This window comes from Bombyx mori, chromosome 18, assembly GCF_030269925.1.
Source record: "Bombyx mori chromosome 18, ASM3026992v2".
NCBI classification, from domain to species: Eukaryota; Metazoa; Arthropoda; class Insecta; order Lepidoptera; family Bombycidae; genus Bombyx; species Bombyx mori.
The window spans coordinates 7,645,595-7,668,009 of record NC_085124.1 but is presented as its reverse complement, the minus strand read 5'-3'; the positions used below and the strand labels follow the sequence as shown (position 1 = coordinate 7,668,009).

The following is a 22,415-nucleotide window of genomic DNA, read 5'->3' as shown; positions in this document are numbered from 1 at the left end:
GACTCCAAGCAGCCATTGTATAGCTCAAGGAGCCGGTCCCCCAGGGCACCGAGGGCCAAGGCCAATACCCGGCCGTGGACTCCGTCCGGGCCGGGGGCCGTGTCTCTCGCAGTCATCTTGACAACGGCCACCCGGATGTACATAGTCTTAGTCCGTAATGGGCTTATTTTCTGAATGTTGAAATAACGTGTGAAACATCTTGAACATTGTCTATATCTGGATTTAAACGAGATATGTTATATAAAATAACAAATTCGAAGTCTGTCTGATGCAGGCCGTTGCCGGAGTCTTTACCTAAAGCCTTTCCGATTGAGTGGATATTTTCTCTCCGATACTTTCTCACGAGGATTAAGGAATGGGCGGCTCGAATGAACTAAGTCCTGAAATAAACCGGTCTTTGTTCAAATTATTTGCAGGTTACTTTAATTGTATTTAAATAAAATTTTAATTCGTGTACTAAAGACGATTATACTAATGAATTCAACTTAGTGTTCTATTATTCAATATATTTACATTAAAAAAAATTAAAAAATTACGTGTATGTTCGATTTGTCTTATTTTCTATCTTAGGTCTTATTTAAAAATCTTTATTACATGTGGCCTAAAAATATTTAAGGTTCAAATCACACGTGGAAAAATAATATCTTATTATACATATTATGTATGTAATATATATTATCTACTCTATCGTATGTATCATTGATATATGCATATGCATACACAATGAAGTACTTAATGCATAACTTAAAATATTTTATTAGTACCATTAAACTAGACTTTATTTGCTGAAATGGCACTAAGCCTGGATCAATACGATACATTCACAAATATATTTACATAACTAAGATCAATTGCGGTGAGTCACAGATGTTGTTCTTCAAAATAAAAACAACTGAAGATAACCGAAGAATTCGATTAAGTAAGTTTATATTCAAGGCTGAGACCTCGAGCTGATCCACCAGGTGTGCTGGAAAGCTGGAAAGACACCAGCAATATCTTTATCCCAAAAAAAGAAAGAAGAATTAAAATAAATAGATTTTTTTGAAACATCTATACAACCTAACCTAGTCTTGCCATAAATACTGAGACAAAGGAAGAAAAAAATCGATTGCAAATAACATTTATTACTTTTACAGTGTGTTAGTTTAATACATAAATATAAAACAATTTAGACTATAAAAAGCTTATTCGAAGTGGTCTCCATTGGCTGCAATACAGTCCTTTAAACGTTGAGGCCAGTTATCAATAGAAGCACGCACTCTTTCCATGGGAAAATTTTTCACTGCCAATCGTACGGATTGTTTTAGGGACTTCAAATTATCATGGCGCTTAGAGCAAGCCGTACTCTCTAAAACTGACCATAAATCATAATCCAGTGGATTAAGATCGGGACTAGACGACGGCCAGTCTTTAGCTCTGATGAAGTCCAAAACGTTCGTTTCCAACCAAGACTGCGTAGACCGAGCTTTATGACCTGGCGCCGAGTCTTGCTGGAAGGACCATTCTTGATTATTGAGCATGGTGTTGTTAAGGGGCTTCACTACCTTCTTAAGAATGGTATCTTGATACACTTGTGCCGATGTTTTGATACCTTTTTCACAAAAGTATGGCTCAGTCACTCCTTCATAGCTAATACCCCACCAAACCATCACTGAAGTCGGATAGTGCCCACGTTGCATTCTGTCGACTAATTGGGAAGCTTCCTTAGAGCTTTGAGCATAAATACGGTCATTTTGTTTGTTAAAATGTTGCTCAAATGTAAAAAAAACTCATCTGTAAACAAATTTTTTCTATGACCTCTCTTTGCGTACCGCTTCAGTAGTTGTTTCGATTTTATCACCCTATTCTCTTTTAAATTATCAGTTAAGAAATGACCAGTACGTCTCTTATAGGCTGCAAGTCCTAAGTCATCTTTTAAAATACGCGACATGGTTCTAGGTGCTATCTTCATCTCTCGTGATAAAATCTTTTGCTTTCGGACAGGATTTCTTCGAATTCTTTCCCGTATTGCTTTGACCACCTTTTTCGAACGAACACTACGTGAATGGCCAGATCTTTTTCTGTCACAAACAGAGGAGGTCTCATTGCACCTATTAATAGCCCGGTACACAAACATTTAACTAATACCAAGCGTATGGAGAGTTTTAAAAATTGCATTTGGCTCCATACCTACTTTGTGTAATGCAATCACAGCGATTCGGTTCTCTTTATCACCCCACCCCATTTTAATATCGAAAAATGTTGTACAATGTAATATAGAAATGACAGATTCTAAATTGAAATGTAATATTTTGTTTGTTTTTAATTGTAACAGTATTGATGGCCAGACTAAGTGTACGTAAAAATAGAATCCGAGCGATTTATTAAAAAAAATCTGTTGGTATGTTTGTTTGTTTTCTGTAAATCTCTGGTAAGTACTACTGTGCAGATTTTCATACAGTTTTTAAGTTAAGAAATCATAGTTTAAGCAAGATATGGGCTTTGTGTCTTTAAAATTGTATTTAACAAAAATAAGTTATCTTCATTTAAAAATTATTGGAATTTAGTATTATACGTTTTAGAAATTTGAAGCTAAAACAAATCCCATATTATTATTGAAACTAACTCGGCCTGTATGTTACCTTATGAAGCTCAATATATTGAACCTATCTTTTTAAGTTGGGTATGCAAATATGTAGTTTGAACCCTGGGAAAGAATCTAGGCTACTCGTCATCTCGCTGCAGAGCACCACTTTAAATAGACTTTCAAAAGCTATTATGTTAATAAAAAATATTAAAAAAATATTATAAAGTTAAGTTACTTGGTCATGTTTTGTTTTAGTAAAACGGAACTACTGTTAATTTTCTCGACTATGTTCTTGTTAGTTGAAGCGTTGATCGATGAGTGGCTACGTATCTGATGATTGATCGGTGAATTGCTAAATTTAAATTCACAATAAACAGCGTTCCATTGCTGTAGTACCCCCAGTCACATGAAGATTAAATGTTATTGACATTAAGTAAATAGTTTTCTCTTAGTAAAATCGAAATAATAAATAGTTTTGTTGTTTTTTACAATAGTAGACAATAGGTTCTGGCCATATTTTAATTCCCAAGCGTAAAGGTTATCGTATCCGACTTCTCGGGAGCGTCTGCGTAACAGTGGTCGAGATCCGGTTTCTGTGTATTGATTTTACCATTAATGATTTTTATGCGATTTCTTTTATTGACAGATTGTTTCGTCATTTGAAACATTGTAATGGTGAATACGGATACTTTATAGTGTCATATTGTATATGGACTGTTAATTAATAACTGACATTGCTCCGAGTGCGGGGGCAAGCTGTGATAAGAAGTATGTAGTTTAAATTTAAATTGTTTATTTCTTGTTTCCGCGTGTGATGAGTTTGTGTTGTGGATTTACTTTGATGTAATCCATGTGCATCAATCAACTCGGCGTGTGTTTAATCTGTTGCGTCAAGACTGCAGTCATTATTAGTTAATAATAGAATTGTTTAATGAAATAATTGTATTCAATTAATATATTGTTTAATGAAACACATTAAATTTTTAACCCACTTCAAAAAAGGAGAGATTATGAATTCGACAGAATTTTTTTAAATGTCCCATTTAGTTTTTACCTCCCAACTTTTTTCTAGCTGAACCAATTTTCATGATTCTGTTTTTATTTTAAAAGGTGATAATTCTCATGTGGTCTCGTTTAAATTTTATCATGATTTCACCAGTACTTTTTGAGTAATTTATTTTAATGCATATTTAATTAACTTCGACTATACTACTACTATTAAATGAAATTCTGAAATTCTGAATTCTGTTGAAATCTGTTTTTTTTCGTGATATTTTGTAAATATATTTACTTAAGTGAGTTTTAAATGAATTGAAAATGGTTCAAAAGTTAGACAGCAAGCGGTCCACTGATCTCACTGGAATCACCGCAAGCAGGAAATGAAATGTAATATTATACGTATTAATCATCATTTGTCTATAGATACATAAAAATCCATAGAGTTCTGTCAAGCTCCACAACCGCCTAAGAATTGACAATGACAATGCAGCGAGATCATATCGTTTAGTACAAGGAGTCTTGCATCCGATGACGTCAGGGACGATGTGTAATGCAGCTATCTGGATAATGAGGTCAATATCAGAACAGCTGACCTACAGTTTGTACAATTGCCACGATTATTGATTTCAAATTCCTATACGAATAATATCTCGATTTATGCATATTGAATTAAATATTTAAAAGGATAAAATACCATTGAAATATAGTACACTCGATGATGAGATGGAGTTAAAACAGCTGACGTTTTTTCCTTATAACAGCTTTAACTCCATTCGTTTTTGCTTACTAAGTTTTGCTAAGTATTATTTTCAATAAAATAATTCTCAAGACGAAAGTCTATGACCAGTGTGTGCGGCCAGTGGTGACATACGGCAGTGAGACGTGGTCGCTGACAATGGGCTTTAACAGAACGCTCAAAGTCACCCAAAGAGCAATGGAGAGGGCTATGCTCGGAGTTTCCCTGCGAAATCGAATCAGGAATGAGGAGGTTCGCAGAAGAACCAAGGTAACTGACATAGCCCGATGGATTGCAAGATTTTAGTGACAGTGGGTACAGCACATTGCTCGTAGTACAGATGGACGAAAAGTTCTTGAGTGGCGACTGCGTACCGGGAGACGTAGCGTTGGTAAGCCTTCCAAAGTAGACCGATGACTTATAGAGGTTCGCGGGGATACGTTGAAAGCAAGCAGCGCAGGACGGGTTATTATAGCAAATCTTGGGGAGGCCTATGGTCAGTAGTCCATGGGCTGAATTTTATGGTTTTTTTTTGATAATATTTAATTGCTCATATTGAAACAAACGGATTCTAATTCACAATAAAATATGTTCGCAGCATAAACATATCAATAATATCTGATAATCGTTTTTCCGTCACACACTAATTTTCTTTATCGAACTTTGAACACTCACTGAATTGTTTTGTTCAAGTGTTAAAAACCTTTTCGCATATAATTAAAGTTCAACTTCTGTACCGTTAAAGTTATTCGATTGACTCATACAGCAATCATCATTTTCATAAGTACAAAAAATAACGTAGAGTTGACTTTTAACTGTGTGCTTAGTGCGAGTTTTTTAACGTTCTCGATAGCGTAAAAGTTAGCCCAATTTTGTATGCAGTTGGAACAGCGCCCCTAGCGGCAAACGTAGGCAAAAATCCCACTCTATACAAATATGAGCTAACTTTTACGCTATCGAGAACGTTAAAAACTCACACTAAGCACACTGATTCTTTGTAAAACGCTTTTTTCTGCGCACTAGTGAGTGGGAACAGCAAACGGACACAGGCGGCTGTTACAATCACGCCAATTGGTTCAATCGTTTAGAAATGACGCTCGGCTTGACGTCACGGTCCCCTTTGTCTCTCTGGAAACACACGAAGCACTTAACGGTATAAAATGTGCCGTTAAATTAACGTTAAATTTTTCGCTTCCATGTTATGGTATATTGACTAAAGGTACGGGTCACGACTAAATGTGCGAACTCTCATTGAAATCTGAAAGGTAAAGTCAAGTTGGCTCCTACAACTTTGGGGGCTCTCGACCGAGCTAAACGGTTCTTTACACCTGGATAAAGGCGATAAGGACCTAAGCTTATCTTTTTTAGATTAGCTTTTATAATACATGTCAAATTTTTATGAATACTTAGTGTCAAATCTATTTTATTTAAAAAAAAAACCTTAACTGCTATCAACGTTAAAGTTGAATTTTTTAATTCATACTAAACATATAGTTTCTTTTTGTTACAGGTAGCAATTAAGATAATAGATAAATCACAATTAGACGCCAGCAACCTTCAAAAAGTGTACAGAGAAGTGGATATAATGAAGAGGCTGGATCATCCTCACATAATTAAGCTTTACCAGGTGAGTGTTTAGAGTTCAACTTACGTCATACGCTAAGCTGTTACGTCAGCGTTAACGTAAATCGTGCCTACGTTTATTTCCGTCAGAAACCCCAAAAATTCGGAATAGGTAGAAAACTATTGAGTTAAAGAATTTTAATTCGCTCGTCCCTGCGTCATCGAGGCCAATTTTTTATTGTTTCGTTAAAGTGAAACTAAATGCTGTTTGACCTGGTGTGATCTTACAACGACTTTTCGGTAAACGAATCTTTGTGTTGTGACTGTTAGAGGTTAACAACGGTTAGGAAAACAAAAAAATCCTGTTATCCTCAGAGACCGTTACTCACAGTGACGGCGGAACAAATACGTATGTATTACATATGTAGTTGTCTACAGCAATTTGCGAGGTACTGTTTACGTTAATAAGGCAGTCGTTTCTTGACTTGCTTCAAGTCATTCGTCAATAATGTTAGATTGACTGAAATGGTATAGTATTTACCATATGCGGTAGTGCGTGAATGACGAGTGTTTCTGTGTTATCTCAATGTTATTAACTTCAAATGCTTTGTAAATATATTGTATAAATTGCACTAGAGTAGAATTATAAAGTTTGAGGGAAACTTACAATGATAAAAATATGGTTTTTTTTTTTTGCTTAGATGGATGAAAGAGCTCATCTGGTGTTAAGTGGTTACCGGAGCCTATAGGCATCAACAACGTGAATGCCATCACCTTAAGACACGAATTTTGAGTCTCAGTTTTAAATTTTGCAGTACAGCGGCTGCCTCAGCCCTTAAATCGAAACGCCTTACTGCTTTTAAGCAAAAATAGGAAGGGTGGTGGTACCTACCCAAGCGAATTTACAAGACATCCTACCACCAGTAATTACTCAAATTGTAACTTTGCGTCTTTGATATTATCCCTACGCGCGGTGGAAGAGTCAATCGTGAACATTTGTTTAGGACATACTAGCGACCCGCCCTCGCTTCGCTTCGGAAACTGTAATTTATTATTGATTTCTCCATTATTTAATGGATGTTATTATGCATATAAGCCTTCCTCTTCAATCACTCTATCTATTAAAAAAACCGCATCAAAATCCGTTGCGTACTTTTAAAGATTTAAGCATACATAGGGACAGACAGACATAGGGACAGAGAAAGCGACTTTGTTTTATACTATGTAGTGATTACATTAGGAAAATTAGCATCTCTTTGCGGCAGTCGAACACCGGCGCAGTTGAACCGCTTAATATCAATGAACTGGACGTCTTATCTTTTAGGCTACGAAGAATTAAAAAGTTATGTTCGGAAACATGCCCATTTAACAACAAAAAAACTCTCTTTGTGGACAGTTGCTTTTGTTGCACATTCGCGTTAATAAAACGTATGCAGTGTTTTATCTTTTTAAATGTTCTTGACGTCAGATCTATCCAATATGAATAGTTTTGACGTATGCAGCAATTTGCGTCAACATAATATGAATGCTTCGTCTCATTTATCATTATTTCTACAAACATTGAAAGCATCGACGATTTCTGATCTTAAACGACCAATATTGATTTTAGTTTCGATTATGACACCATTTATTTGCGACATTGTGTATGGTTTGCAGTAATTAGTAAGGTAACCTGTGACCTCGCGGATTCATTTATTGATTTAAGAAACACCATTCAATGGGTTGCTGCATATCATGGCGATGACGGTAATGTGACGCGATTTGATTAGAATTTACGTCATATTCATATTAAATTGTGTTTTCGATGTCTTTTATTGGTATTTTTATGGTTACCAAATAATTATTAGAAAGAGGCTACTACCTAGCACCTGGTGTTAAGTCAACACTAGAATCCTTATACACCACATTGTGAGTTCCTCTACCCACCTTAAAACGTGAAGTCTAATAGCTGCTGCTGCACACTTTACTGCATGATTGCTTTGCGCTAGAAATGGGCACGATTGTGATATAAACTCGTGTCGACTTGTAGGACGTCCTGATTTTTATTACACCGCGTTATCCCTGTGAAAGTCGTGCGCTAGCACGTGCCAAGTCTGTAAAGTACTTATTTCTTAAGAAAAATGGTACCTTCATGGGTACAACAGGTGTTTGGATTGACGATGACTGGACTGACGGGTCTTTGAACACTTCGACCCTTCAAGGTCGAATTTTGAATCGAATTGTCGCATCCTTTGATATTGCTTGTGTGTCTCATATACCCCAAACAAATTCTATTGTATTTTATAGTTGCCCTTCAATTAAATTTACGAAATGTTTTAGTGCGTGTATAAATTTATCTCATTCTTTGATTGGTAGTAAAAATATTTTTATTGATACAAAAATACGGCACGGTGTCGGGGGACTGACGTCATGAGTAAATTTAGCCTCGTACCAGCCACACTGGACTTAATTGATTAGACGTGCATCGCCCCAACTCGCATTGTTAACTTGGGCACACTTTAAACAACTAAAAAATCACGCATACAGATCGTGCTCAGATATACGCTAACTGCACGTACATTTACTGAGCAAATTAAGAATGAAAATTAAGAATCCTGTTAAAACTTCAAGCGAAGCTAGGCAGCGGCTTGGCTCTGCCCCTGGCATTGCTGAAGTCCATGGGCGACGGTAACCACGAAGAAAATAAAACACATTTTGACTTTTGAATGTTGAGTGCTCTCTACAAAAAACATGCAAGATGCTTCAAGGGAAGGAATTAAACTGAAAACGGCTACAAAGGTGTTTTTAATTGTTACTCGATTTAAGACGATGCAGCTACATTGATTCTCTGCTCCCCGAGTTAGAGGTTTCCAAAACCCATTAATTTAAACACGGACATGCAACTAGTGCTACCAATTGCATGACAGATAATTGTATTTATGATAATATTCAGAGTGTTTTTTTTGGAACGAAGTTCCTTATGGGACGATGCGGAGGGGTGCCGGGAAAAACCGTAGCGTAAGATTTTTTCTATTTAGTTTGTTATCAACAGATGTCGCTGCACGTAAATTCAACAATTCCTGAATTATAGTGACGAGATGTTACACAGTTGACAGACGCTCTCGTATTTCTCTTGCTAAATCATACTTAACTGGCGTAGAGGGATACCGTGATCATGCAGACGGTTCCCCCAGGGCGAGGCTGCTTCATTGCACTGCGGAGTGATTATTGACCCTTGCGATTATTTTTATTTTTATCAATAAAAAATCATAATCATAATAAAAAATGTATACCCGAATAATTCTTTTCTTTATACCTCGAATAGAACTTAAAAGTAATATTTTTATAATATAATAATATGGAACTTCGTTCCTATCCGGTGTCCCACGATACCACACATCTTTTTATGTTTTTATTACGTTGTAAACAAACGAGCACAATAATTCAAATTGTGTTTAGAAGTGCTTAAGAAAAAAGAAATAAAAATTATTTTTTCACTTCAAGTTTATAACGCTAATTTACCTGTGTACCTAAAAATAATAAAAAGTAAATATGAACAATGTACAAGTTTTTACCAGGGGTTTTTTTTTCTGTACGATATAAAAAAGCAGCAAAATCGCATGATGACAATGTTTGCGAGTAAAATAGGCGTTCTAAAACATACAGTAAGCTACAAGATTTGGCAAATAATTTTTCCGCATGTAGGTATTTAGCTTCAAAAATACCGATTGCTTACAGAAGTCAATTTCGGCTAGCTTTGTTGTTAGCTAAACTTTGCTTTAGAAGAATATATGGAACGTCATTTAAGCCGCGTCACATAATTTCCACGTGACATTAAAGATAAGACGCGAATCATTTCGTTCGGAATTCTAGTGGCTATTTGAGATAAAAATAATCACAAAAACACATGGCACAACAGAAAGACGTAACGATATAGGGCTTTATTTTGACTAAATAATTTAAAACATGGTTATTGATTTTAAATATTAAGGGAAGAACGTAGCGTTAAATACTTATTGAAACATATCTAATAATACAACATCTACAAATAGCAAGTCCTGTGGATGAAATTCTCCAGGCAAATAGGTCAAATGCAAGTACTTATTCTAATAAAACAATGAATATTGCATAACATTGTGTATGTAACACGTGCTTTGGTGTGAATGGGAATGCTTGTGTTAAAGTCATGAATACTGTTGACAAATGTTTCATGCGCACAAGTACTAACATCTTGAATGGTTGGTGATTTTCCAGAAAACACTGGAAATTTCCAAGTACTGATTTTTTTCTTAACCACCAAAGTATTGTAATGTTATAATGTTAATGTAATAAATTAAAAATGTAATACTATTTGAGATGAAAAGAACGATTCAAAAGTAATAAATTAATAAAAACATATTATTGATCAATATATAATATTTTTATATAAGTAAATAATATATATTTTTCGTACGTGATTCGGTATATTGAAACGATTCTTTCTGTAATTGCTTGGTATGAAAATACATAAACGATGATTCACCTACGATTTTATTAGTGATGGATCTCGTTTTTACAACAGTACGATCAGTTCATGGGCACGACAGGTAGCGTTGTAATGATCTCATTAATCATCGATCCATGGTCACATGCTACTTTCTAAAATCATCCTCATCGACATTTAATATAATAATAGGAAAAATCATCGGTCCCTAGTCACATGCTACTTTCTAAAATCATCCACATCGGCATTTAATGATAGGAAAATTGTAATTGTTATTTTACTGCCTGCGTATTTAGAAGGAAAACGAGAGCTTTACCTTGGCTGGTACTAGAAGCCCCTTTGCTCATGGACGCTAATGGCCTGGCAATACTGAGGTAAAGCCATTATCTTCTGATATTCTTTTACAATTAGGTTAAAAAAGGAAATGAGAGCAGGAATGATAGATAGATGATTTGGAAGAAGGAGGAGGAAGGATGATAGATTGAAGATTTGATCGGAGGGACTTATTTTCAGGTAGTAGGGACAAACTTAGAGTTCGTTATGGAAAGTATCGTAGAATAAAGTTAAGATCTCATATATTTCGACAGAGTACACTCCTGACAGAAAATGTGATTGAAAATTTAGTAAAAACTAGTGACTGGAGCACAAAGAGGTTCCACAAAATAGTTTCCAATTTAACTATCCGTAATGATAATGCTGCGGGTAAAACCGGTTTGTCTGAGTCTAGAGTTTATTTGAGTAAAATAACAAAAAATCTTTACAATTTTTTTTATTGCCCCTCTTGGCGAAACGCATATGGCCCATCTGATTGTGAGTGGTTACCGTCGCCCATGGACTTCAGCAATATCAAGGGCAGAGTCAAGCCGCTGTAGGCAGGCCGCTGTGGGTAGGCCCTTAAGTACTCTCCACCAGCTTTGTTTGAAGAAAGACAGGTCATAACGCTCGGGAAACACCGTCGAGTTGAGCTCATTCCAAAGTCGGATGTTACGTGGCAAAACTCTCTGGAAACACACTGTGGATGAAAGCAGTGGCTCTATGTAGTACGGATAAACTCTATTCCGGTGGCGGGCGGTACGATGGTAAAAACGAGATGATGGTACCGTTTCAAACAATTCCTCAGAGCACTCCCCATGAAACATACGCTATAAAATACAGAGGGAACCGAAGTCCCTCCGCAAATCCAGAGGTTCCAAACGATCCGTGAGAATGGGATAATCGACAATCCGAACGACTCCCTTCTGTATGGAGTTATATGGGAGTAGCTGGTATTTTGGACCCCACCCCAGAGGTGGCAGCAGTACTCCACGCAAAGCCAGACCTGTGCTTTGTAAAGCAAAAGTCTTCGTGCGGGCGTGAAGTACCGCTTCGCTCTGTTGAATACTCCCAGCATTTTTGACCTCAACTTGGCTTTGCCCTCCAAATGACTTCGAAATTGGACATCGCTTGAAATGTCGACCCCAAGTATCCCAATACTCTTGGAAGGTTGCAGGGATACTCCTTAGAATTACGGCACCATGACAAAGTACAAAATTCATTTATTAAATTTCTTAAATAAGTTTCAGTGATTTTAATTCGTTCTCGACTGTTTTTTTATTGTTATTGTATTATGTAATTTGTCCATTTATAAAACAGTATTCCTTTACAAAGAATTGAAAAACATTTATCATTGTTGTTTTAGGTCATGGAGACGAAAAACATGATCTACATAGTATCAGAATACGCGAGTAAAGGAGAAATTTTTGGTAAGTATTATTTGTGAAAACATCACTTCATTCAATGTTTATATTGAACTACACTAAAATTTACTAGCGTATTTTAATTAGACAATGAAAAAATAATAATTATATCATTATAAAAATCTTACCTAGATGTTAAGGAATTGACACCGAAAGCTCGTAGATGATAGTGCTGACTACTGATGGACGATTGTAAATTCTAGATCGGAAAATACCATAAGTAATTGACTTTTTACTTCATGCAAAGTAAGACGATAAAAATCAGCTGACGCACAAAGTCAATGGTCTCGTGTGACGTGGTGCAGACGTCTGCCAACTTCCTTGGCATTAGTTGTGGGTACATAAAATTGGAACTTCCCGAATCTCCGTATGTAGAGGCTAGCAGATTAATATAGTTCTCTTTTTATGGGACTATGATCTTACGTTTTCGATTTCCGGCAGGAGTTTCTACTTATTTAAGTCATTTGCGCATTTAAAACAAACAACACTTGAAAATTTTTCTCTATTATAATGTTCTGAAAAATAATAATAATGTAATAATACCTATAGTTATATTTAACAGCTCTGTTAAGTATATATCAAAGGGAAACGAGGTATTTTAAAACTAAATCTAACAAGGATTCTACCAAACAATCCGTAATCCAAGAACTACGTACATACCCTTCTGCAAATACATAAGAAGCTCGCCAGAAGCAAAACCTCGAAATCGATTAAGGGCACTCGTTCGTAAGTTCGTGGCCGCCTTGTCTATGACGCGATGACGTCAGCAAGCCTGCCGTGACGTCACCAAAAAGGGTGTCGTCGGGTGTGGCTGGGGTTGTTGGGGAGATGAGAACCAATTTCGCGCACAGCTGACTGTGCTGAGAAAACCAGACCTATAAAAGCCGAGCCCGAAAAGGAATCCATAACTTTGGAATTAATTACTTCGTGTTAGACAAATATTACTTTGAATTTTGCTCCTTCAAGGGATCGCTTATTTTCGAACCTAAATGTTATTGATTTTTTACAAGAATTCATCGTTATTATAAATTCATTAGTAAAACTTTTGATTCGTGTGAAACACCGTTTTTCTATTTGTTATTTTAATTTGCTTTGTTGTAATTTTATTTTAAAACTTCATGCAATTTTTTGTTAGTCGCGTCATATTTTTATTGTTATTCAGGCAATTATTTTAATTCAATTCTATTTGAAGTGTAGATTTAATCATTTAATTATAAGTATGATTTTTGAGAACTGAGAAAAATATTCTACATATCTTCCAGTACAAAATATGTATGTATATGGCTCCAGGTCAAGATTTTCAAGATTTTTCATTTTCCAGGAAAGATAGAGAGGAAACAATAACATATCCACCAAATCCCTATTTTTTAACGAATATCCTCGATTTTTTTATTACCCTTGTAGGCATGCGGCCTACTTGATGGTCAGTGGTTACCATCGGTGATGGACGTGAGCAATGCCTGGGTAGAGCTAACCCGTTGCCTTCCGTTAAGTACTCTCCACAAGCCTCGTTTGAAGAAGGACATGTCATAGCGGATAACGCGGTAGTGGATAGGACATATCAACCAATAAGGCGTTCAAATTTTGTAAGCTATTTTAGAAATAAACAAAGTTTTTCTTCGTTCGTAGACATTATACATGTCTGAAATTATGATTTTCATAAAATCAGAAGTAAGCGTCTAAGTAAGTACTTAAGTCATTGGCAATGTTAATGAAATTCTCATTCCGTATGTTTTTTTTAATATTATATCATGAAATTTTAACTAATAACTAACTAAAAACTACGAGGATCCTTCCGAGTCGAAAGACTGTTAATCGAAACTTTAACGTTTGGTGAAGCTAGGATAACCCCTCGAGGTTATTAACATAGGTAGGCAAAGAAAAACGAAACTTGTACCACATGGAAATCAAGATTGTTATATAGCATAGAGGTTTTCTTTACCTGCAAATCTACTATTTATCTTATTCGTTGTTTCGCTCTTAACAGAGCGGACTGGGTCTCATTGAGCCCTCTTCCTCGGAGTCGATGGCGGTATTCACGCTGTGGTGTCTCTAGATTCTGATAACTGTTTAAAATTCTGGTAGTAGGACTTCTTGAGAGTCCGCGCGGGTAGGTACCACCACCCTGCCTATTTCTGCCGTGAAGCAGTAATGCGTTTCGGTTTGAAGGGTGGGGCAGCCGTTGTAACTATACTAACTATTATGTCTCAAGGTGGGTGGCGCATTTACGTTGTAGATGTCTATGGGCTTCAGTAACCACTTAACACCAAGTTGGCTGTGAGCTCGTCCACCAATCTAAGATATAAAAAAAAAATTTAAGTGAGTCGTAAGCCAAGGCAATTGGCCTTTAGGCATTGCTTAGTCAATAAAGAAAGAAAAAAGTGCGCTATACTACTTTTCTGCATCTCGCTTGTTCCGCAGTTGATATAGTGGGGTACCCATTGCCGATTTCACCAGATCAGCCCTTCCCATAAACGATCTCGGCGAGCTCTGGCTTGAAAACCCACGCCTGTAAATATTTAAGTACGGTAGACTTCTTACATGATTTTGGTTTATAAAAACTATATATCAGAATTTTAAAAAACCATTGAAATTCTACAGGAGAATTCAAGATTACAATTTAAATATGCCTTGAAATAAGCATTACACATTAATATATAACACATTTCAAGTTAATTCAATATATGTACTAGTCTACTGAATTAGATTACATACGAAGATTAACCGATATTTAATTAATCCTTTAATGCTTTATTTATACAAGTCCATTAGTTCCGTTTCTTCGAATTTTCACCAAACTTATAATGTTAGAATTAAATTTTAAGAAATATTCTAGGAAATTTATTGTTTATAGCGAAATATGAAAATAGCCCTGTCTGTTACGGTTTCACACCAAAATCTCTGAACTTATTTTGACGAAAGTCAGTAAATATAATAATAGAACGAATCTTATTTATTTATTTATTTTTTATTGCTTAGATGGCTGGACGAGCTCACAGCCCACCTGGCGTTAAATGGTTACTGGAGCCCATAGACATCTACAACGCAAATGCGCCACCCACCCTGAGATACAAGTTCTAAGGTCTCAGTATAGTTACAACGGCTGCCCCACCCTTTAAACCGAAACGCATTACTGCTTCACGGCAGAAATAGGCAGGGCGGTGGTACCCACCCGCGCGGACAATAATATAATTAAGGCAATCTTAGGCAATAATATAATTTATCTTTCATTCTAGTCCGTTCTTTCATTCTAGTCAGTTCCGAGTTCGGTTATAAATACACGACATAATCTATAATTCATGTGGGCGAATCTGTCCATGAAAAGCTAGTTTACATAGGTGCTGATTTAAGCCAAGCCAAAAGCTAGTTAACCGCTAGATCAACGAGACACAAAAAATTTACAGGCGATAGAGAGGCGAATGAAAAGTTTCAACTAAAAAAATGTGATATTAGTTCCACTTTAACACTGAGACACTGTTCTACAAAGCTCACAGAAATATTATAAACATACATTTTTAATTTTAAGATTCATATCAAAAGTCAACAGTTTCGCCGTAGAATATAAATAAGTTAAACAAAAGAGTCATTCAGAGAGGCGGACAGTCTATTCCATAAACATCAGTTGCCGCCCAATACTCTTGAATATATTGCCATCCCACGTTTTGCAATGACAGACAGCGGGCGTAGGTATTTATTTTGCCTTTGCTTTATCTTTGTTTTTATAGCTCGCGTAGTCTGTTGTTCCGATTATGGTATGATCGTTTGTCGGGTTCTATGAATTTGGGATAATAAGAAACAAATAACACAATTACTTAATGCCTACATTTATCTTTCTTTGGAGCGAAAATGGATCAAAATTATTGAATTTCGTTAAGAAATTATCATTTGCGTCCCGAATAAATTCACTGTTGAATAATAAGATTGTGAATCGCAAACTAAAATTTACGAGACTAATGTACACGAATGATGAAACAATGTTCGCGTCATAAAGATATGCCACGTGCAAAGGCATTTTGTGAGCGTTATTCAACTCTGAAAATGTATTTGGATAAACTCGTTTTTCGAGAATATTCCAAGGCACACACACATATTTGTTTTTTTTTTTTAATAGTAATGTGTACCTGTCTACAAATCACATCAATATAGAGTATGCTGATTTTGGTAACTTATAAAAGTGTTTTGCATTACTGTTAATATTATAATACATTTTTATCATAATCGCTCAAAGTGCTTCAAATGGTTCCTTCGGTGTAATAGAAGATTTTCCTTTTTTGGAAAGTTTAAGTTTCACGTGATGTAGCTTTCTTAATAAATCATTGTTATGATCAATTGTATAGTTCAGTGTAAAAATATTTTTGTACATACTAATTGATTGAATTAAAATGAATTTTCATTCCATTTAATGAATTAAAATGAAGTTCCAAATAAATACACGTATCTGGTATTGACTTTATAGTCGGTACAATTTAGCTTTGTACGACAAAAGCAATGATTAAGATTGTGATGACACTTTTTTTATTGCTGCACTTATATTACGAAAATAAGGCTATGGTTATAATAAGGGGATTAAATTATTATTATTATTATTATTTTAATTGCCCTTGTAAGCAGACGAGCATACGGCTCACCTGATGGTGAGTGGTTACCGTCGCCCATGGACTTCAGCAATGCCAGGGGCAGAGCCAAACTGCTGCCTACCGCTTAATACTTTTGACTAAGTTCAAGATTACTAATAAATTAGAGATGAATAATGGAGTTTTTTTCACAGACTACATTGCGAGGTATGGTCGAATGGCAGAACAGGCAGCTAGACGCAAGTTCTGGCAGATTTTATCAGCTGTAGAATACTGCCACGAAAGGCGAATCGTACACCGAGATCTCAAGGTAACTTCATATTGATGTATCGTGTAATTTTCCTACTTAATTCTAACTGGAAATGAAACAATCTAGTTGGATCTTAATTATATTAATCGCTCAAATAATATTTAATTAGCTGAATACTTCAGGAAAATAATTCGTGACAAAGGATTTACTGGTGGTAGGACCGCTTGTGAGTCCGCGCGGGTAGGTACCACCACATTGCGTATTTCTGACGTGAAGCAGTAACGCGTTTCGGTTTGAAGAGTGGGGCAGCCGTTGTAACTATACTTGAAACCTTAGAACTTATATTTTAAGGTGGATGGCGCATTTACGTCGTAGATGTCTATGGGCTCCAGTAACCACTTTACACCAGATGGGCTTTGAGCTCGTCCACCCATCTAAACAATAAAAAAAAGGATTTATAACACACGACAAATGTGCTTTATAAACGTGCCTAGAGAACGGTTTTTATTATGATGCTTTATAAGGAAGACGTGAATATGGCATACAAAATGATCTCATATAATGTGTACAAGATTGTTCACATTAGGATCGTATCTGATTCTTTCATCACATCACACAAAGATCGTATCTGATACTTTTCTTAGATTCTTGGTCTGTATACGTAAACTTTGTGGTCATCTATCGCTTAGCTCCGATTAACACTTAACTGCAGATTTGCTGCCGTCACATCTACCCATGCAACGGCGGATCCAGGGGGGGGTCATGACCCCCCCTGAGCTAGTTCCAGGACTTGAACTAACTTGGACTAATTGAAGAACATAATGTTTTATTTATTATCTATTGTTATCAAAATTAAATCATAAGTTCTTAACTTGCCCACGACTATGTGACCCCCTCCTGGCGTCAAAGCTGGATCCGCCCTTGTACCCATGTTAACGTATGGAACGTTAAAGTAATATCGTAGCAGAAATATGAATTTTACGGATTCATAAGAATTCATGCGTGACCCTCATTCCTAGAAGTAACTCAATAAATTTATTTCCTTGATGAACGACGATAGAATCTGAAATGTTTTTGAATTTTTCCCGTTTCCGTGATTCAAGCTGATTTGTATTCGGGAGTTTTATCGAATTATCGACTTTCTTTTGTATATACGAACGAAAACTTTTTCTATTTAGGCGGAGAATTTGCTGCTGGATGCGAATATGAACATCAAGATTGCTGATTTTGGATTCAGTAATTACTACGCCACGGGGGAATTGTTGGCCACGTGGTGTGGTTCTCCACCTTATGCCGCTCCAGAAGTATTTGAAGGGAAAAGATATACAGGCCCCGAAATAGATATTTGGGTACGATATTACGATTCTACATTATTCAATATTCGTTTTTTATATCACACAGAGCTCGGGTTTTACGACGCCAAATGAAAATGTCACCTGTAGCTATTTCATTCTTGTTTTTATAAATAAATAATATTATTCTATTTGAATTTAACTAAAGTTCAACAGACAGCGAATTGTAAACGATCAGACTAAAATTAAATGTTAAGCACGTGATTAGTTTATAACTTTTAAAATTAGTTACTACTGTCGTAGGAAATATCTGCTTAATTCTTTTAAACTCAAAAATAGTAATATTTTTTTCGTAATTATCAAAGATTTAACTCATATACCTATCACCTTAGATCGTAATTTTATCAAGTGATTTCATTTTTTTAGTTCGTTCCTTTCTAATTAGACATTTTAATCACAGAGTCTGGGAGTAGTGTTGTACGTGTTGGTGTGTGGTGCCCTGCCCTTCGATGGATCTACACTTCAATCACTACGAGATAGAGTGCTGTCAGGCAGATTCAGGATACCCTATTTCATGAGTGAAGGTAAGCGACTCAATAATTTATAGTATAGTATAGTATAATTTATAGTATATAGCTGACCCGGCAGACTTCGTAGTGCCTTAATCGATAAATAAAAGACCTAAGCTTTTGCATAAAATAAACTTAAAACACACAAAAGGAATCCGTCCGACGGGGGACACATCAAAGGAAAAACAAAATTGTTATTTTTATTTAATTCCGAGAATTTTCATATTTATCTACCTTTTAAACCTTCTCTGGACTTCCACAGACAATTCAAGACCCAAATTAGCCAAATCGGTCCAGCCGCTCTCGAGTTTTAGCGAGACTAACGAACAGCAATTCATTTTTATATATAGAGAAGATAGTATAGTATAATAACTTAATTATTATTTTCTGACAGGAAAGTATCGTAATTTGTTAACGATAAAAACACAAATGATATTATTGTTTTTTAAAACCTTGTGACATGTAAGAGTATGACGTATGTCCACATAACTGTGTGCTCTAGAATGACGGCTTTAATGTTTTCTTCACGATTTCTTATCTTAAGCCGGTATTGGTAGATACCGACGACACGTCAGAGATGTCCTTTACCTGACAATTTAGTGTTTGGTCGTTAATGATAGAACGTATATTGTATTGTATGTACCTACTCGCAGTATTGAATGAGTTGTCTGGTTATATTAGTATTAAAAATACGTTTTAACGTCTCACCTTAGTTTTTTAATATGAGTATGGTGTAAATAAATGATCACAATGTTATTATACATACAGCAAGCTGATAAACGAATTTTCTTTAATTAACATGGGAAAGCATATTTTTTTTGAACACATTTTTTAAGCATCAATTATAAATTATCGATACGTCACTTACAGTAGTAGGCAGATAGATATATGTAAATGTTGTTATGTATGTATGTTATGTATATACACGCGGACGTTTAAGATAAAAAAATAATGAAATCGATAAGCTAGCGGTCGTTTGCGTCATCATGTTCAATCATGCATCCAAGGACTAGAGCATGCCTACTCTTAAATTCTTTACACTGTTTTTTTTTTTACTAAGCTTCAGATTTTTAATAAATCGTTTTGAATGCTGTACAAGTCGCCGTGCACTGGCAAAGGTATAGTTATTTGTAGTATTGTGGCGGGTAGCCATCATACAACGCAAGATAATTGACAGATGTCTGAATCTCGCTTACGACATTTTCAAGATAAGCTTGCATATATACAAGTTCTAAACAACAACATTCGGACCGTCGGTCTACCGAGCAAAATATCACCCGCTTGGTGGAAGATCTTTCCTTTGTTGTCTAAGCCTTCCCAAAGTATCTATACTAATATAAATCTAGTGGTTTTTACGGATGTACCATTATAACTACTGAACCATGCATCCGATTGACTTGAAACTTGGTATCCATGTAGAAAATACATGTACTTAATGGATAGGCTAATATTTATATGAGTATTGGACTCCCTACACCAGTTGCGGGGGCGTTAATGATGAGAATCTTTGTGGGGGTGAGAAATGATAATGTTAATTTTAAATGCCCAGCGAACCGGACGGCTACAGCTAGTAGGTACAATATAAGCTATTTCATAAAACACATTTGAAGCACGACTTTGAAAGTACGGAAGAGTCAGTTTCTCATAAAATAAAAATTTCGGAAGTTCTTGCGTTTATTGGAAGACACCGATCACGAGTCCAGCACGCTTTATATCCGTTGGAATCGAGAGATATTTGACATTTGTAGTAGTCGAGTATATTTGTCCCTGTCTTATATGAGTGTTTCATGCTCTAATAACACAAAAAATCCCTGGATGAGCATTTGCTCGCACATCTGTTTAATAACTTTAACACTTATATAGTTTAGGTAAGGCATTAAAAGATTCGCTTAAATGACGCAAGCATCTTTTCCATTTCTGTAATCGCTATAAAATTAAACATACATGTAATTCGTAGAAACATGTTATTTTTTTCTTTTTCGAATAAAGAGTATGTACCTACTGGTGATTAAGCGTATCTATGATGATATTTCCATTGGATTTTACGAGTCATGGAAACAAAACTACTTTTGCGGTTTAATGTTTTGGTTAATAATGTCATTATGTTGTTTTCGAAGTTTTTAATAGGTACTGTTCAGTTTTCGTGGTCACACGAATGACTGAATCGACTGAAACTGAGACGTTTTTAAAATATATTTATTGCATTTGCTTGATAACAGGTAAACACATGGTCCCAATTTCTTTATAAATGTAGGTACTTATCCAGAGGTCTGTGAACTTCGCGATCAAAAGTTACTAGATCAATTCACGGTGATTGTGTCTGGATGACAAATCAAAGTCACTCTATTCGAATATAAAAGGGCAATCAATGTCTATGATTGTTCAAGTTAGTTGTCTTACAAAATGAGTGTTTAATAAAATCAAACGAATTCGCTAAAAAGGTTAGGGTACACATTTGCATTCGCATCGCATTGCATTTGCATCGACACGACATTCCATAAATTAAATTAAGCTCAAGAAATGCTGGTTAAACTATTAATAAATGTTTCGTTTTAATTCTAATACAAAACTTGAGAAAACTAAGAGACTAACGTGAAATATACTCATTTGTGGAAATAATAAGCGTGGTACATTCTGGACATTTTAGTATTACGTCTAGAAAAATATCAAAAACTTTATACTTAGATACCAAAATGCCTGCTTATCCTTCAATTACGAGATAAATAGATATTGTGGTATATAGTTACGGGCTAACAATACTACTAGGCTAGATGCTAGAATCAGTGTGAGATGAATTTACTTTCGTATATCGATAGCTCAGGAAAGGTTTGGTGTCTTGTATCAATATATTTATCACTGCATATTTAGATTAATACTACCTAATTCATCGCCTTAAATATGTAATGTTTAAACAATGAAATATAAAATGGTATTTTACCGGGTACCGGAGAGCATCATAGCTCTATGGCATTCCGATCCAAGCACTCGCCGCGTGCTGACGTGCTCATTGTTCGTTCGATCGCCCGACCTCGGTTCGTGGCACATCTGGCGTCCAAGTGTTTTCTCGGAAGTGACTACCTGTGCTAATTGCGTCGCACCGCCGTTTGTGAACGGGCGGACCCCTAAATTCCTGGAATTCGTTCGGCAACTTAGTGGCCCGTTTGTAAGCGGACGGTTGTGTGCCGTAATTAATCGTGATTATTATAATATTGGGGCCTCGCCGTAAGGCGAGTGTGTTTTAAGTCCCGGGGTAGCCCCCCCTGGGCCCGTGACAGTTACAATGGAGTCCACGATCGATCTGTTCGCGGAATTCCTCCGTCTGAGGTACCCGACATTATCGGCCGAATTTTTAGAATTTAAGGCCAATCACGCCGCGAACTCAGAAGCGGTCTCCGTCGCGCCCGCCGCTCCAGTGTCCCCAATACTCGCGAGCAAAGCTCCCGCGTCGATCGCTGCGGTCTCGGTTCCAGCCCTGCGCTCATCCGCAGCACACGTCGCGTCCACGCGTTCATCCGCAGCCTCCGTCGCGCCCGCGCCGTCCTCTGCCCCCGAGCAATTGTCCGTGGCCTCCGTCGCGACCGTCAACCCCGCGCCCTCTAAAACGCCCGCCTGCGGGTCGCCCGCGCCCTCCTCTTCATCCGACTCGGAGTCGGACATGGAGGTCGATC

The 22,415-nt window shown here is 36.4% G+C and overlaps 1 protein-coding gene and 1 long non-coding RNA gene across 3 annotated transcripts in view; one reads left to right on the top strand and one right to left on the bottom strand.

Moving 5' to 3' along the window:
- Positions 1 to 22,415, top strand: part of LOC101745721 (serine/threonine-protein kinase SIK2) — a 59,384-nt gene that overhangs the window by 16,304 nt on the left and 20,665 nt on the right. Inside the window, exons 2-6 of one of the 2 annotated variants that reach the window (XM_038017150.2) lie at positions 5,812 to 5,928; positions 12,005 to 12,068; positions 16,831 to 16,946; positions 18,065 to 18,235; positions 18,639 to 18,762. In XM_038017150.2, coding sequence (XP_037873078.1) covers positions 5,812 to 5,928; positions 12,005 to 12,068; positions 16,831 to 16,946; positions 18,065 to 18,235; positions 18,639 to 18,762 — 592 coding nt within the window. The remainder of the gene's footprint in view (positions 1 to 5,811; positions 5,929 to 12,004; positions 12,069 to 16,830; positions 16,947 to 18,064; positions 18,236 to 18,638; positions 18,763 to 22,415) is intronic. The other variant, XM_062673682.1, reaches the window with a different exon arrangement.
- Positions 11,039 to 13,121, bottom strand: LOC134200562 (uncharacterized). The gene is made up of 2 exons (XR_009975529.1): positions 12,191 to 13,121; positions 11,039 to 11,338 (listed from the first exon to the last, which is right to left on the bottom strand). It is a non-coding gene; the product is annotated as an uncharacterized LOC134200562 (long non-coding RNA).